Source organism: Rana temporaria, chromosome 6 (assembly GCF_905171775.1).
Source record: "Rana temporaria chromosome 6, aRanTem1.1, whole genome shotgun sequence".
Lineage (NCBI taxonomy): Eukaryota > Metazoa > Chordata > Amphibia > Anura > Ranidae > Rana > Rana temporaria.
The window spans coordinates 115,250,411-115,268,466 of record NC_053494.1 but is presented as its reverse complement, the minus strand read 5'-3'; the positions used below and the strand labels follow the sequence as shown (position 1 = coordinate 115,268,466).

The 18,056-nt window shown below is 43.2% G+C and overlaps 1 protein-coding gene across 3 annotated transcripts in view; it reads left to right on the top strand.

Annotated features, from left to right (window-relative positions):
* Positions 1 to 926: 926 nt before the first annotated feature.
* The window catches only part of FLACC1 (flagellum associated containing coiled-coil domains 1), a 113,634-nt gene continuing 96,504 nt past the window's right edge, over positions 927 to 18,056 (top strand). The window contains exons 1-5 of one of the 3 annotated variants that reach the window (XM_040357218.1): positions 927 to 1,093; positions 4,236 to 4,361; positions 5,761 to 5,838; positions 9,022 to 9,079; positions 16,555 to 16,682. In XM_040357218.1, coding sequence (XP_040213152.1) covers positions 4,258 to 4,361; positions 5,761 to 5,838; positions 9,022 to 9,079; positions 16,555 to 16,682 — 368 coding nt within the window. In that variant the 5' untranslated portion in view covers positions 927 to 1,093; positions 4,236 to 4,257. Of the gene's footprint in view, positions 1,094 to 4,224; positions 4,362 to 5,760; positions 5,839 to 9,021; positions 9,080 to 16,554; positions 16,683 to 18,056 lie in introns of all 3 variants that reach the window. The other 2 variants (XM_040357217.1, XM_040357219.1) reach the window with 2 other exon arrangements.

Here is an 18,056-nt window from a genome sequence, read left to right as displayed (position 1 = left end):
CTGGAGTCCAGCGCCGATCGCAGCAGAGCACGAGCGATCGCTCGTCACTCTGCTGCTCCCCCCGCCATCCACGCTGAGGGAACCAGGAAGTGAAGCGCTGCGGCTTCACTGCCCGGTTCCCTACGGCGCATGCGCGAGTCGCGCTGCGCCCGCCGATTGGCTCACACGCTGTGTGCTGGGAGCCGAGTGTTCCCAGCACACAACGGGCGACAGACGGGATGTGACGGAATGCCCGTCTTTCGCCCGTATCGTGTGGCCGGAAGTGGGTGCAAATACCTGTCTTTAGACAGGTGTCTGCACCCCCCTCCCCCCTGAAAGGTGTCAAAAGTGACACCGGAGGGGGGGAGGGTTCCGATCAGCGGGACTCCACTTTAGGGTGGAGGACCGCTTTAAACAGAAAGGGGCGTGGCCTTGCCAGGAAGGGGGGGTATATTTAAATTAGGGGGTGCACGAGTTTAGTCAGGCCTAGGGCAGCACAAAACCTAAATACACTACTGACTGACACCCAGAATCTTACTGTATCTAAATGTTTAAGAGAAAAATAAATTTTAGCATTACAAAATAATTTACTGGTAAATTTAAAATGCTATTACTGCCGTTTGTGTTTTAATGCATTTTCCCATTAAAAGTACTGCTTCACAGTCACAGGGCTGGGCAAAATCTCAACTTTGTGTCTAGCGAACTGCAAATTAACCATTACATAAAGCCTAGTTATTTATAGTCTTCCCTATTTGCTTGCAAATAATTGGTAACTTTCTAAAAAAATAAAAAATTAAATACTCACTGCAGTTCTTGTTATATAGCAATACAATGCTTCTACAGAGCTCTTCAATCATTTAATGTGTCACCGGAAACCTTAATTACAGCTTGTACACAGACCTGTACCCTCTGGAACAAAAGAGGTTAACTACAGACAGTCTACTTGGGCTGATAGCTGTACAGTGTGTGACAATGCAGCCAGTGAGGTGACGCTTTATTGTTTCTACGGTGACCATGTAAACCTGACTTGCTCAGGCAGCAATATTTGATTTCTTTCCCTGGTTGAGTTTTCAGGACTTCAAATACTTAAGATGAGTCTGTGGTCGTTGCAAAAGTGAGTACAATCTTTATATTAACAAATAATTCAGTATGTCGCTTTGTATAATATATCTGTACTATCACAGTAAGGTCTGATCAGATTTTTTAGTAACTGTTTTTATAAACACATTGAATAATTGAAGTAGATCTAAACTGTAACTGGATAACATGATATATCATGAACAATTCCCATAAAAGGATCCTTTCACACCAGCAGTAGTGTTTACTGCTCCCCTAAAAAGCGATCTGCAATGGATTGCTTTTCAGAGGACATTAAGACAATGTTTGGAGGCATTCAGGAGGTGATACTACCACTTCCTGAAGTCTGTTCTTTTTTTGTTTCTTTTTTTTTTATCTGAATGGGGATTTTGCATTGTAAGATTGCACCCCAACTGTGGGCTAAACTGAGCGGCTGCAGCGCGGACCCATTCACTTACATTTGAGAGTTTGATAGGCTACCTGCACTGTTTGATTTTACATCATTTACTTAGTTATTTTTAGAGCTTTGTAGGTTATATACAAATTAAATTTCAGTATTTATGCATGTTTATTTACTGCATTGTACGTTTGCACTAGGAAGAGCACTTTACATAGGGGCGCTGTTACTGTTCTGGTTTGATTTATGGGTATCACAAGTGGGTACTGTTATAACAGTATCTGGAAGAAATTTTTCATTTATACATATTTTATTATATATTTTTTATTATATTGTTTTCATTATAAAGTAGTATTCTCTAAGTGTAGGTGATACTTCCTATAATATCTCATATGTGTGGTGCAATTTATGTTTACATACATGTATGCATTTGCATTTGGGTGTGTATGGTGGTGACAGTTTTTTTTTTTGAACACTTATTTTTATCTTTAACTTTATTGTTAACAAGTACCTTATGTGGTAGCATAGGCAGGTGACAGTTTCTCTTTATGGAGACAATAGGGGCCTATTAGACTCCCAATGTCTCACCTGCCCTGCAGTGCAGTTAACCAAGTACAGATCACGCTTGATTAGCTGCTTCTCCAGCTACAGTAGCTAGGGACTCACAGCTCTGAACCCAGGGGCAGCCCATCCATTAAGGGCGCACAGGCGCTGCCCCCTCTCTCAAGGCCACCCCCTCTCTCCAGGCCATCCACTCTCTCCAGGCCGCCCCCTCTCTCCAGGCTGTCCCCTCTCTCCAGGCCGTCCCCCTCTATGAATAATGGATAAATTCATGTATTGCATAAATCTATCTATGGCCACCGCCGCCGCCACCCCCTATTCAGACATCTAGCTCCTTTCAGATGCCAGGTGCCATAGGCTCTAATAGGCTTAAAAAAAGATAAACAGTAAAAAAATATAGATGGAGCAAAGATTATTAAGGTATAGTCTAGATAAATAGTCCAAATAAATGTCCAAAAATCAATATAATAAAAATGAAGTAAAGCACTAGCGGCAGCTACTCATAAAGTAGAAGCAGGCTCTGAAAGATATGATGAAAAAAGGAGAAAAGGTGCACCAATCTAAGTGCAGTATAACTGAATGTTTATTGTGGCATTAGTACAATACAGCCAAATGGCTACTCACAAAATGATGAGAAGTAAAGGGCACATAAAATGCAATGGGTGGTCCGGTGTCACTCCGTAATCCGGATGGTTAGAAGTATGGATGAGGCAGCAGTCCACCTTTTCTCCTTTTTAAAAAAAAAGTTGAACTCTGTGCATAAAGCATTGTACTCACAGTCCACCCAGATGTGTTAGAAAAGCAAATGATTATTCGCTTTTCTAAAACTGAACCACCTCTCCGCCAATCAGGATGTGTTGGTCTGTTACCCGTCACCTTATTGGCTGAAAGGACAGGCGCTGCTATTGGTCGCCTATCAGGAGGAGGAGAGGAGACGCATGGAGGACACAGCTCGGCACTGTCTGACATGCTGCAAGGTCCCACAGCTCACCGCCGTCACCCGCTGCCTGCCCCGCCACCGAGATAGGGTAAGTGCCGGTCAGATGGTGGGCGGGGGGATCATTGTGGTAACTTTTGATGGAAACAGTGGTGGCATTTGACGGGCACAGTGGCATCATTTGATGGGCACATAGGCAGCATTTAATGGGGCACAGGGACTGCAATTGATGGGCACAGGGACTGCAATTGATGGGCACAGGGACTGCAATTGATGGGCACAGTGGCAGCATTTGATGGGCACAGCGGCAGCATTTGATGGGGCACAGTGGCTCCATTTGATGGGGCACAGTGGCAGCATTTGATGGGGCACAGTGGCAGCATTTGATGGGGCACAGTGGCAGCATTTGATGGGGCACAGTGGCTGCATTTGTTGGGCACGATGGCTACAATTGTTGGGCACGGTGGGTACATTTGTCGGGCATAGTTTCTGCAATTGATGGCACAGTGGCTGCATTTAATGGGCACAGTGGCTGCAATTGATGGCACAGTGGCTGCATTTGATAGACACAGTGGCTGCAATTAATGGCACAGTGGCTGCATTTGATGGGCACAGTAAGGCTGCAATTGATGGGTTTGTTTCAGTATTTTTCAGCTTGTTTGCGCCCACCCGAAAAATTTGAGCACAAGCCGCCACTCTCTGAACCCACAAGTAAAATTTTTGATGGGCACAGTGGCTACATTTGATGGGCACAGTGGCTACATTTGATGGCACAGTGGCTACATTTAATGGCACAGTGGCTTCATTTGATGGGCACAGTGAGGCTGCAATTGATGGCACAGTGAGGCTGCAATTGATGTTTTTTTTTCTGAATTTTTTAGTTTGTTTGCGCCTGCCCGAAAATTTTGAGCACCAGCCACCACTCTCTGAACTCATAAGTAACATAATACACATCGCTTTTGGGTTCAATAATCATGGGGGAGATTTGATAGATGGGTTATCCCCAATCTTCTACTGCTCTGAAAGATTTGGCACTTTACTGCAGTCCAAGACTCCCCAGAGAAACGGGAGAGCACAGGAACCACTGCTGGCGTGACAGCAGCAGCCATGAACTTGCTATAATCCCTTTAGTACCAGGATGCTTATAAGCATACCATGGTAAACTTGAGATTAATAAACATATCAGTGCATGTACTGGTGGCTCATGATTTCATTTGTTACAAAGTATTGCATTCTTTGAAAAGTTATATTTATTCTACCATACTCTTCTGAGTCTTGTTACAGGTGTAGGTAATTCCGAAGCATCATGTCCAGTGACAAGCTATTGCCTTGGGCCCAATATATGGCTTCAGGGACTAAAAATGGGAACTGCCCTTTGGAAATGCTTTCTGGGAACAGGAATAGACCCAGGTGAGCCCTTGGTATCCCATTCTCTAATAAAATCTTTATTCTGTAACAAATCTTTCTGTTCTATGAATTTCTGATTTATGTGTTCTGATATACTTATGTCCTGATCATGAATGTTTCTGCTTTCCAATACAATCAACTTGTGAACTTCTCTATAAATAAAATGTATAACACCAATATTGTGCAGAATACATCTTTTCATGCTCTCACTGCCTGTAACTGATTATGTTTTTCCTGCATGTTGGTGGGCAAGCAGCCCCCCGTGATCAGCCTTTCTTCGTTTTATAACAGAAACACCTGACTTAAGAAGGCCATACATTAAACCATTTTCTGTTTGACCATTCTTCCAGAAGCGTATTTGTTTGGTCAGGCACTTATGTTGGACGAGAAGGCCTGGCTCGCAGTCTCTGCTCTAATTCATCCCAAAAGATGTTCTATCGGGTTGAGGTCAGGTTGCAGGCCAGTCAAGTTCTTTATGGACCTTGCTTTGTGCACTGGTTCAAATCATTTAGTGGAGGGAGATTATGGTTTGGGGCCGTTTTTCAGGCGCTGTGCTTGGCCCCTTAGTTCCAGTGAAGTGAACGCTTAAAGTGTCAGCATATTAAGACATTTTGGACTATTTCATGTTCCCAACTGTGGGAACAGTTTGGGGATGGCCACTTCCTGTTCCAACATGACTTCACACCAGTGCACAAAGCAAGGTCCATAAAGACATGGATGAGGGAGTTTGGGGTGGAGGAACTTTACTGGCCTGCACAGAGGCCTGATCTCAACCCGATAGAACACCTTTGTGATGAGTTAGAGCAGAGACTGCGAGCCAGGCCTTCTCGTCCAACATCAGTGCCTGACCTCACAAATGCGCTTCTGGAAGAATGTTCAAATATTCCCATAGACACACTCCTAAACCTTGTGGACAGCCTTCCCAGAAGAGTTGAAGCTGTTATAGCTGCAAAGGGTGGGCCAACTCAATATTGAACCCTACGGACTAAGACTGGTGTGCCAAGTTCATGTGCGTGCAAAGGCAGGCATCCCAATATAATGACAATATAGTGTAGCTTTAAAAATAATCATGCCAAGATACAGAAGTGGATGGATTGCAGGTTGCCAGTAACTACTGTGTATAGATGTGTACCTAGGGCTGGGAAGCAAATCACCTTAGATTTCTTTACAGCTTATTTCGCTTCACAGCAAATGCATCACAAAGTGATTTATTTCAACACATTTGTATGGCTTGAAAACTTTATATATTTAAATTAGACCAGGTGTTGTTAGTTATTTGTATTGAATGCAATCAGATACCAAGTATTAAAACTACCTTATAATTATCTACTTAGCAACATTTATGTAAGCTTGTCATAAGTTACCACAACCAGAGCTTTAATTGTATGTTATTTCTGTACAGAACCTCTCCTGTCTATTCTGCTGCAATCAGAGACCCAAGAAGAGATCTAATGTCTGCTAAATCATGTATGCTTTCCAAGTATGTTCTCGTGATCAACTTCAAGCTCTGTTTGCTTCTTAATTTCTATAACTAGAATGGCATAAATGTACTATGAATGCCTTTCCTTCTGAATTATTAAGTCAATTGAATTTCTCCATTTTAAGATATGTTTTTATGGGTCTTACAGAGTACATGTAAACTCTAATGCCCTGTACACACGATCGGTTTTCCCGGCGGTAAAAAGTCAGCCGGGAAAACCGAGAACATGCTCGGTAGCTTTTTCCCCCTACACGTGGTCGGGTTTCCCGGCAGGAAAACTGCCATGAAAGCTTTGGTGTGTATGCTCCACCGCAGGTTTTCCCCATAGGTAAACTGCTGGCTTAAAAAACGTTGGGAATCCCGGCGGGAAAAAAGAGAACATGATGATGGCAAATTGATGGCAAGATGAATGCAGTATGTTATCAGAAAATACCGGAGGAACATTTGCATTCATCAGCCAGGAAGCTGCGCATGGTACCTACTTGGACATTCCAACATGACAATGATCCAAAACACAAGGCCAAGTCGACTTATCATTGGCTACAGCAGAATAAAGTGAAGGTTCTAGAGTGAGCATCTCAGTCTACTGACCTCAATATCATTGAGCCACTCTGGAGAGTAGGGATGAGCTTCGAGTTCGAGTCGAACTCAAGTTCGACTCGAACATTGCCTGTCCGCCTGTTCGGCGAACAACGAACAATTACGGGTGTTCGCGGCAAATTCGAAAAGCCGCGGAACACCCTGTTAAAGTCTATGGGAGAAATCTAAAGTGCTAATTTTAAAGGCTAATATGCACTAATATGCACTGAGAGGGAGTATACACACAGCCGGGATTCCCGGCCAAAGCTCTCCCCACAGTTTTCCAGACGGGAAACCTGGCCGTGTGTACACAGGGAAACTTACCAAGCAGGTTCTCAGGTTTCCCCTCGGTTTACTCTGCTGACTTTTTACCGCTAAGAAAACCGAGCGTGTGTACAGGGCTGAAGAGTACCTATGATAAAAATGACGGACCTCTACATACTTTGTATGTAGAAAAACCTGCAAAATCAGCAGTGTATCAAATATGTGTTCTCCCCACTGTAAATGGCTCCAGCCAAACACTAACCATGAGTGAACGAAAAAATTTTTGTGTTGTCATTCATATTCTCTGAAAAATGGCCAAGAAATCATAAATTCTGCCAGGGTATATAAATTTATTAGTACACGTGTATGTACCTTAGAGGATAGAATGAGAATGACAGTTGAGAAAGAGGAAGCTGAAGGAACACTAAGGCTTCATTTCCATGGACGTTTTTAAAGCAACTTTTCTGAACGTTTTTTTCAGCTTAAAAACAGCTCTCCATGTTAGTCTATGGCCTCATGCCCACCATGATGTTTTTGAGCTGTAGATGGCTGAGCCGTTTTTAAGCTGCAAAAAAAAACCAGGACCAGTGCGTTCTGAAGCTCCAGAGTAGAGCTGTAAAAATGCCAGATGTTAAAAAACGCTCAAAAACTTGCAAAACCGTTCAAAAACGCTACCGCTGCATTTTTGAGCTCCAGCAAACTTTGGTTCTATAAAGTATTGACCAATATAATTTTCCTTCCACTTCACAATTATGTGCCATTTTGTGTTGGTCTATCACATAAAATCCCAATAAACTACATTTATGTATTTGGTTGTAACATGACAAAATGTGGAAAATTTCAAGGGGTATGAATACTTTTTTAATGCACTGTATATAATAAGTGCTGTGTAAATTGTCCACGCTATATAAATACCTGTAATAAATTAATAATAATATTAATAGCAGCTGAAAAATGAGATATGGTGGTGTAGCGCTCACCCCCGAAGGAGCCGCTGGTTATAGATTGGGTGGCATGTTACCTCTGTGACTCCGCCGTCTAGGGTAGTTGATGAGAGCCAAAGTAATAGAATGTCCACACAGCAGGTGTCTTTTCTTGTGCTTTTATTTTACCCAACACGGTAAACAGTAAAACATGAGGTAGATAGCAAAGATGTATGAGGAGAAGAAATAGCAGATTCAGGCTTAACAGTACAGAAGCAGCCCTGCTTCCAACAACACTTTGCTTTCGTCGCCACTCCAGCCTGAGTGGGTATAGTGTACCTGGACAGGCCTCTCATACCGACCTGGCGCCAGGGTATCACTCGGAACTTTGAGGGAAACAAGTCTCTGCCACAGACCCTCCCTAGAACTTAGATCATAGAGAAATTCTCCTTAGTAATATTTGTGCCTGGATCTCCTTCAGGTAGTTCTCAATTGGGTCACCGACTGACAGGTGGCTGACATCCACCGCTTTCAATGGCCGGTTACCTTGATCCCCGATGGATTGTCGAGGCCCTATTGGATTTCCTGCCTCTCTTGGCTCTCCTCAGACTGACTCCCCAGCTATCTTGCTTGGGATCTTTCCTCAGGATTGGGGACCCACTCAATTACTGGGGCCCCGCCACAGCTTCAAATGTTCTGGGCCAACATGGTCCCGGAACCAGAAACACCACGTGGCAGGCGCACCCCGGCCTGGTAGGCCATCTCGCCGGGGGCCGTGATGTGTGGTCACCCTAAAGGTGGACACCACATCGGAAAAGAACCCCGCCTTAATGGTGTCTGCTTCAGAAGTACTCTCTCCCAGCATGCCCCGTGAGAGAAACTCCCTCAGGATTGGCTGCTGGCAAGCGGCACTCCAGCAGCCAATCCTGAGGGAGTTTCTCTCGCAGGGCATGCTGGGAGAGAGTACTTCTGGAGCAGATGCCATTGACTCCACTGGCACCACCTGTCGCCCCGGGGTGGTATAGCACCCCGGGAACAACAGACTGGACCCACAGCACAGCCCAGCTGAAACAGAGACCCTAACAAATAATTACAATTAGAATCAGACTCAATTACACTCTGATTATCCCTTAACTTTTAATAGCACCGGTACTTGGAAGTACACAGGCGCTACAGTGGGGACATGTGAGATGGATAAGCTACAAATGATTGATGCTTGGTGGTGGAATGATGAGCACATTTGAGGAGGAAAAGTGAAAAGTGATCTATGTTTGGCAGAGAACTGTGAAAGATCTAGAAGAGGGCTCTGGGAGTGTAAAGACTGGGAAAACATGGACTGGGGAAGATGAGAGGAGAATGCTGAGGTATAACCTAAAATTGACACCCTATATTTTTTTTATTTTCTCTCACTTTATAGGAAATGGCCAGCTCAAAGACTTTCTGCTTCCAGCCTGAAGTGCAGAGGATCTGTGGAAGTTAGTTTATATTTTCATATTTTTTGTATTATATCCAGTTTTAGAAAAATAAAATTCAGCAGACAATTTAAATTATTTTGTACTCAAAATGCATAACACTGTCATGCTTTCCCTCACAGACTAATTATTTAAAGGGGTGGTAAAGGTTTGTTTTTTATTTTCTAAATAGGTTCCTTTAAGCTAGTGCATTGTTGGTTCACTTACCTTTTCCTTTGATTTCCCTTCTAAATGTTTTTTTTCTTTGTCTGAATTTCTCACTTCCTGTTTCTCCTCAGTAATCTTTCCACCATAATCTGGCTGGGGGGTTAGTCAGCCAGAACAGCTTACCGAGGAGGAACAGGAAGTGAGAAATTCAGACAAAGTAAATAAAACATTTAGAAGGGAAATCGAAGGATAAGGTAAGTGAACCAACAATGCACTAGCTTAAAGGAACCTATTTAGAAAATGAAAAACAAACCTTTACAACCCCTTTAGCTATAGGGCACCATTAGGATTATGTGATTACCACTTTTGCTTTGTATGGAGGCAAGTACGCAACAGATTTTTACCATCAATTGACTTTTTTACAATGATGAACCCCAATGACCTGCAAAGTATTTTGTAGTGTGGGTTTCTTTTACCTGAAGATAATGAGTAAATTAAAGGGGTTGTAAAGGTAATTTCTTTTCCTAAATAGCTTTCTTTATCTTAGTGCAGTTCTCCTTCACTTACCTCATCCTTCCATTTTGCTTTTAAATGTCCTTATTTCTTCTGAGAAATCCTCACTTCCTTTCCTGTTCTTCTGTCTGTAACTCCACACAGAAATGCGAGGCTTTCTCCCTGGTGTGGAGTGTCGTGCTCGCCCTCTCCCTTGGACTACAGGAGAGTCAGGACGCTCATTACATTGCAGATAGATAAAGGAGCTGTGTGTTAGTGGGCATCCTGACTCTCCTGTAGTCCAAGGGATGGGCGAGCACGACACTCCACACCAGGAAGAAAGCCTTGCATTACTGTGTGGAGTTACAGACAGAAGAACAGGAAATGAGGATTTCTCAGAAGAAATAAGGACATTTAAAAACAAAATTCGAAGGATGAGGTAAGTGAAGAAGGACTGCACTAAGGTAAAGGAAGCTATTTAGGAAAATAAAATTGTACATATACAACCCATTTAATGTGTCTCAGTGTCTCAAAATACAGTGGGTAAAATAAATATTGAACACATACATAGTTACATAGTTAGTTACATAGTTAGTCAGGTTGAAAAAAGACACAAGTCCATCCAGTTCAACCACAAAAAACAAAATAAAAAAACACAGTAAAATCCTATACACCCAACTTCATACCCACAGTTGATCCAGAGGAAGGCAAAAAACCCCAGCGGAGCATGATCCAATTTGCTACAGCAGGGGAACACGTCACTATTTTTCTAGGTAAATATATTTCTAAAAGTGCTATTGAAGTGAACATTTCACCATATGTCGGTACCATCCATGCAATCCATACATACAAAAAAAAATAAGCTCAGAAATTAAAGGATCACTAAAAGAAAAAAAAATTGGGCTAAATAGCTTGCTTTATCTTATAGCAGTCTTGATTTCATGTCCTCATTGTCCGTTTTTGCTTTGAAGCAGCTGTAATCATTTTCTGAAATCCTCACTTCCTGGTTCTCTGGCTCCATAGCAAATTTCTCATGGGAGCTTCTCACTGTGGTCCAAGCCGTGCTAGTCCCCGTTCTCTGAACTACAAGCACTGCGTGTGATTGTGCAGCAGGGAATTGAAGGGGGTGTGAGCATTGTGTGGCTAAGACCATAGAACCTCCTCTCTTTAGAATAAGTTTTGTTTCTCCCCTCCACTGCCCCGCCTGGACCCCTCCCCTTTTCTTTCTTGTAAATTGCCCATAGGAACACACTTAGTCTGTCTGTCTCTCAGCATAGTGGGAGGTATAGTGGGCGGATTATTAAAATGTTATTACTGAGCGCGCGTCCCGGGTTTTTTTAACTGCGCATGCGCGATGCGCATAGGATACTGGGAAATGTAGTTCCCAGCGTGACGGCGAGAAGCAGGAAGTAGAATGAAGAAACGAAACTGGGTGGAAGCAGGTAAGTGATATGAAGAAATGTAATTGTTTTTGAATATTTAAAAAAATAAATAACTAAACTATTGTGGCAATATAGCATACAACAGGGCATTTTAGCAAAAAAAAACGTTTTCCTTTAGTGATCCTTTAAGTCAGTGGTCTCAAAGTACCGGCCCGCGGGCCATTTGCGGCCCGCGGACCAGTTATAAATGGCCCGCAGGCAGGGTGGAAGTGAGGAAGTGAGGGGAGCAAAAAAAAAAAAAATTTTTTTTTTTTTTTTTTTTAGCTGGTGCCATCTGGTGGTGAGCCGTTGGTATTACAAGTTATTACCACCAGATGTGAGCTGGCGCCATCTGGTGGTGGCCGTTGGTATTACAAGTTAAGCATTACAAGTTAAACAGCAATTCTAATGTCATTTTACACTATTTTCACTGCCATATTCTTCCCTCTAATTAGAACCCCCAAACATTATATATATTTTTTATCCTAACACCCTAGAGAATAAAATAGCGATCGTTGCAATACTTTCTGTTACGCCGTATTTGCGCAGCGGTCTTACAAGCGCACTTTTTTGGGAAAAAATTACACTTTTTTAAATTAAAAAATAAGACAACAGTAAAGTTATCCCCATTTTTTTTAATATTATGAAAGATAATGTTACGCCGAGTAAATTACCCAACATGTCACGCTTCAAAATTGTGTCCGCTTGTGGAATGCCGACAAACTTTTTTACCCTTTAAAATCTTCATAGGCGACGTTTAAAAAAATCTACAGGTTGCATGTTTTAAGTTACAGAGGAGCTAGAATTATTGCTCTCACTCTACCAATTGCGGCGATACCTCACATGTGTGGTTTAAACACCGTTTACATATGCGGGCGCTGCTCACGTATGTGTTCGCTTCTGCGCGCAAGCTCGTCGGGACGGGGTGCGTTTTCTGGCTCCTAACTTTTTTAGCTGGCTCCTAGATTCCAAGCAAATTTGTCAAACCCTGACTTACACCAGTGCTGGTGGTAATAATGCGCTCGCTGACACCAGTGCTGGTGGTAATAATGCGCTCGCTGACACCAGTGCTGGGGGTTAATAATGTGTTCGCTGACACCAGTACTGTTGTTTTTGAAGTTTGAAAGTTTGCATGCGGCCCCCCCATGGCATATGAAAACTTGTCTTGTGGCCCTCAGGTAATTTGAGTTTGAGACCCCTGCTTTAAGTTATGTGTAATAAAATGGAATGACACATGGAAAAAGTATTGAACACGCTAACTGAAATGTATTTAATACTTTGTCATTACCAACATAGGATTTTGTACTGTTTCAAGATGCCTCCTATATGGAGAAACTAGTCACATGCATTGCTCAGGTGTGATTTTGTCCCATTCTTCCACACATTTTCAGCTAGATTCAGGTACGGCGGCGCTTCTTTAGGTTGGCGTAGCGCATCCCCTTTGCACTACGCCGACGTAAGATAGTGAGGCAAGTACTGTATTCACAAAGCACTTGCCTCCTAAGTTACATCGGCGTAGCGCAAATGGCCCGGCGTAACCCCGCCTAATTCAAAATAGGCAGGTAGGGGGTGTGTTGTATAGTAATGAATTCACGATTCATTACCATACATGTAAATGATGCACCGATCGTACGGCGCATGCGCGCGCATGCTCAGTATCACATCGCAAATACTCCTTGCTTTCGACGTGAACGTAACCTACGCCCAGCCCCATTCTGAATCGGCTTACGCAAACGACGTAAACGACGTGAAATTCGACGGCTGTCCCGACGTCCATACTTAACATTGGCTGCGCCATCTTTTTGGTGGTTTATCTTTACGCCTGAAAAATGCCTTACGTAAACGGCGTAGCTTACTGCGATGGGCATACGTACGTTCGTGAATAGGTGTATCTTGCTCATTTACATATTCTCTGCGTAAATCAACGTACACGCCCCTAGCGGCCAGCGTAAATATGCAGCTAAGATACGACGGCGTAGGAGACTTACGCCGGTCATATCTTAGCAACAGATAAGCGTATCTCAGATTGAGAATACGCTTATAGATACGACGGCGCCGCATTCGGACTTACGACAGCGTATCTACTTATACGCCGTCGTAAGGCTTTTGTGAATCTAGCCCATAGTCCTCAAATCTTGAAGGTTCCCTGGACCTCTTCTATGAACTCTGATCTTTGGTTCTTTCCTTATTCCGCGTACACACGACCAGTCCATCCGATGAGAATGGACCGATGGACCGTTTTCATCGGTTAACCGTTGAAGCTGACTGATGGTCTGTCGCGCCTACACACCATCCGTTAAAAAAACGATCGTGTCAGAACGCGGTGACGTAAAACACAATGACGTGCTGAAAAAAAAGAAGTTCAATGCTTCCAAGCATGCGTCGACTTGATTCTGAGCACCGATGGTCGTGCCTACTAACGATCGGTTTTGTCCTATCGGTTAGGAATCCATCGGTTAATTTTAAAAAAAGTTGCCTTTTTTTTAACCGATGGTTAACTAACCGATGGCGCCCACACACGATCGGTTTTGCTCAGGCATTGCTCAGGTGTGATTTTGTCCCATTCTTCCACACATTTTCAGCTAGATTCAGGTACGGCGGCGCTTCTTTAGGTTGGCGTAGCGCATCCCCTTTGCACTACGCCGACGTAAGATAGTGAGGCAAGTACTGTATTCACAAAGCACTTGCCTCCTAAGTTACATCGGCGTAGCGCAAATGGCCCGGCGTAACCCCGCCTAATTCAAAATAGGCAGGTAGGGGGTGTGTTGTATAGTAATGAATTCACGATTCATTACCATACATGTAAATGATGCACCGATCGTACGGCGCATGCGCGCGCATGCTCAGTATCACATCGCAAATACTCCTTGCTTTCGACGTGAACGTAACCTACGCCCAGCCCCATTCTGAATCGGCTTACGCAAACGACGTAAACGACGTGAAATTCGACGGCTGTCCCGACGTCCATACTTAACATTGGCTGCGCCATCTTTTTGGTGGTTTATCTTTACGCCTGAAAAATGCCTTACGTAAACGGCGTAGCTTACTGCGATGGGCATACGTACGTTCGTGAATAGGTGTATCTTGCTCATTTACATATTCTCTGCGTAAATCAACGTACACGCCCCTAGCGGCCAGCGTAAATATGCAGCTAAGATACGACGGCGTAGGAGACTTACGCCGGTCATATCTTAGCAACAGATAAGCGTATCTCAGATTGAGAATGCGCTTATAGATACGACGGCGCCGCATTCGGACTTACGACAGCGTATCTACTTATACGCCGTCGTAAGGCTTTTGTGAATCTAGCCCATAGTCCTCAAATCTTGAAGGTTCCCTGGACCTCTTCTATGAACTCTGATCTTTGGTTCTTTCCTTATTCCGCGTACACACGATCAGTCCATCCGATGAGAATGGACCTATGGACCGTTTTCATCGGTTAACCGTTGAAGCTGACTGATGGTCTGTCGCGCCTACACACCATCCGTTAAAAAAACGATCGTGTCAGAACGCGGTGACGTAAAACACAATGACGTGCTGAAAAAAAAGAAGTTCAATGCTTCCAAGCATGCGTCGACTTGATTCTGAGCATGCATGGATTTTTAACCGATGGTCGTGCCTACTAACGATCGGTTTTGTCCTATCGGTTAGGAATCCATCGGTTAATTTTAAAAAAAAGTTGCCTTTTTTTTAACCGATGGTTAACTAACCGATGGCGCCCACACACGATCGGTTTTGACCGATGAAAACAGTCCATCAGACCATTCTCATCGGTTTAACCGATCGTGTGTACGCGGCATTAGAGTTTCTATTGGATTCAAGTCAGGTGATTGGCTGATTCTAGCAGCTTTATTTTCTTTCTTTGAAACCAGTTGAGAGTTTCCTTGGCTTTGTGTTTGGGATCATTGTTTTGCTGAAATGTCCACCCTGTTTCATCTTCATCATCCTGGTAGATGGCAGCAGATTTTTATCAAGAATGTCTTTTTACAATTTTCCATTTAACCTTCCTTCAAGGGCATGATGTTTTCCAGTACCATATGCTGGAAAAAACACCATGATGTTCTCACCTCCGAACCTCACTGTTGGTATGGGGGTGTTTTTGGGGTGGTGTGCAATGCCATTTGACCTCCAAACATGGTGTATATTATGGCATCCAAACAGTTCGATTTTGGTCTCATCTGACCAGACTATATTCTCACAGTATTCCACAGGCTTGTCTAAGTGCTAGTTCACACCAGACACAATTCCATTTAGTTCCGTGTGCTTTTCTTTCCATGCCTTTTTGTGCCTCCTTTTCTTCATGTGTTCAATTCTTTTTCCCTGTGTCATTTTATTTTACTACACATAACTTCATTTCTGAACTTATTTTTATTTTTTTTGTATGGATTGCATGGGTTGTTACCAACGTGTGGTAAAATTTCATGTCAATTGCATATTTAGAAATATATTTAACTATAAAAATTGTGACGTGTTCGATACTTATTTTTCTGTATGTACTGTAAAAGCAAAAGGACTGTCTACATGTAAGGCCTCATGCACATGAAGCTTAAAATACGCCGCTTATTATTAAAATGTTTAAAATTAATATTTTGGCAAGTAGAAGGTATTTACATTTAAACGCCATGCACACATAATGCATATACTTATTGTACCATTTTTTTCTGCCAAATTCTAGCATTAAAAAATGCTGCTTATTTCCATAAGCCTGTGTATACAGGGGGGAAATGTTATAAATTGCACAGCTTTAAAATCCTTGACCAAATTAAGGGCTGTGCTACTGGTGTCAATTATTGTGACACAAGAGCAAGTTTTAGGATAATACTAAGGCTGCATTCACACCTGAGCGTTTTGTCGCCTGAAGCGCAATGCTCAAATACGCTAAAGGGGAAAAAATACATTATTCCCTATGGAGATGGTTCACATCTGCACGCCAATACTCCTGATGCCTGACTGAAGCTCAAACAAGTCATTTTTTGTTGCGCGTATCGGGCGGTTTGGTCATTTTTGAGCGTTTCCATTTCCCATAGAAAGTAATGGAAACGCTCGATTCAAGCGACTTGCGCGACAACGAGCGTTTGCTACGGGCGTTTCGTCGCTTTAATCAATAGAACATTTCACCCAGGCAGAAGATTAAAAAAATCTACCAACATAGCAACAAGGGATGAAAAGATGATAATTTTTCCCATTGGCTAAAATAAAAAAAAGTAGTACAAAAACGTCGGACGACGCTGTATGCAAACGCGCAAAAAAGCATGAATACGCGCGACAAAACGCCCGAAAAAACGACCGACGCTCTGGTGTGAATGCAGCCTAATTTATAAATTTACAGGATTTGTTTATTCCTAAGAAAGTAAAATGAAAAAAGACTGACAAACTTTTCAGTTTAAAAATTTGCTGTACCCATATTTTATTTTCTAGACCGAAACATTTCTGGCCATATCACCTGGCTACAGTATGAAGAGAACCAAGGACCATATTGAAGTGACATTAGATGAAGAGTTTTTTGGGGGTGCTTTGCCAAATGTAAAATTGCCAGCCACACCTAGGTAACTAAAATTGTAGAGAGCTATAATTTATAAAGACTATTTTTAGAATTTGTGCAATATATTAGGGGTCCATGCACATTGGCTTAAAAAAAATGCTGCTTCTACAGGACAATTTGCCTGAGGAAGGAGTTAAATGTTACCCTGTGTGTTAATGCACATTACAGGAGTTGTAAAGGCAGAAGTTTTTTTTTATCTTAATGCATTCTATGCATTAAGATGGAAAACCTTTTGTGTGTAGCAGCCACCCCAGCACTCCCCTAATTACTTACATGAGCCCATCTCTCTCCAGCAATGTCCACAAATATCTAAGCTGTCTGGGATACTCCTCCGGATTGGATTAGACACAGCAGTGGTGCCATTGGCTCCCGCGGCTTTCAATCAAAGTCAGTCAGCCAGTCAGGTTAGAGAGGGGATGGGGCTGAGTCAGAGCTCTGTGTCTGAATGTACACACGGAACTGTGACTTGGCTCCAGTGCCCTTATAGGAAAGCACTGATGGGCACTGATAGAAGGCACTAATGGACACTTATAGATGGCACTAATGGACACTGATAGGAGGCATTTATGGGCACTGATAGGAGGCACTGATGGGCACTGATAGGCTACATTGATGAGCACTGATAGGTTGCATTGATGGGCACTGATAGGTGGCACTGATGGGCACTGAGGAACACTGATAGGCAGAACTCAGGCAGTATGATGGGCAGAATTAAAGAGTACTGATAGGTGGCACTGATGGATGCTGTTAGGCGGCATTAATGAGCACTGATAGGTGGTGCTGATAGGCAGAATTGATTGACACTAATAGGTGGCATTAATAAGCACTGATACGGTAACACTTATAGGTGGAATTTATGGGCACTGATAGGCGACATTGATGAGCACCAATAGGCAGCATTGATGGGCACTAATAGGTGGCATTAATGAGCTCTGACAGATGGCACCAGGGGCGGACTGACCATTTAGGCACTCGGGCACTGCCTGAGGTCCCCATGCCCCTAGGGGGCCCCATCAGGGTTGCCAGACTCAGTAAAACAAGGGAAAGTATGTAAAAATCTGTGTTTTTTTACATCTGTCCCTGAAATGTCCCTTACCGACATCCTTTTGGTTTTAAAAATCCCAAGATTTTAGCTGCCCCGCCTCTCCAGTACCTTTTCAGTGTGTGTATTCTGTGTGTGTATATTGTGTGTCTGTGTGTGAATACTGTGTATGTATACTGTCTGTGTGTGTGTATTCTGTGTGGCCCCATAATATATTGCCTGGGGGCCCCATAATCTCCTATTGCTCGGGGGCCCCATAATCTCCTATTGCCTGGGGGCCCCATAATCTCCTATTGCCCGGGGGCCCCATAATCTCCTATTGCCCAGGGGCCCCAT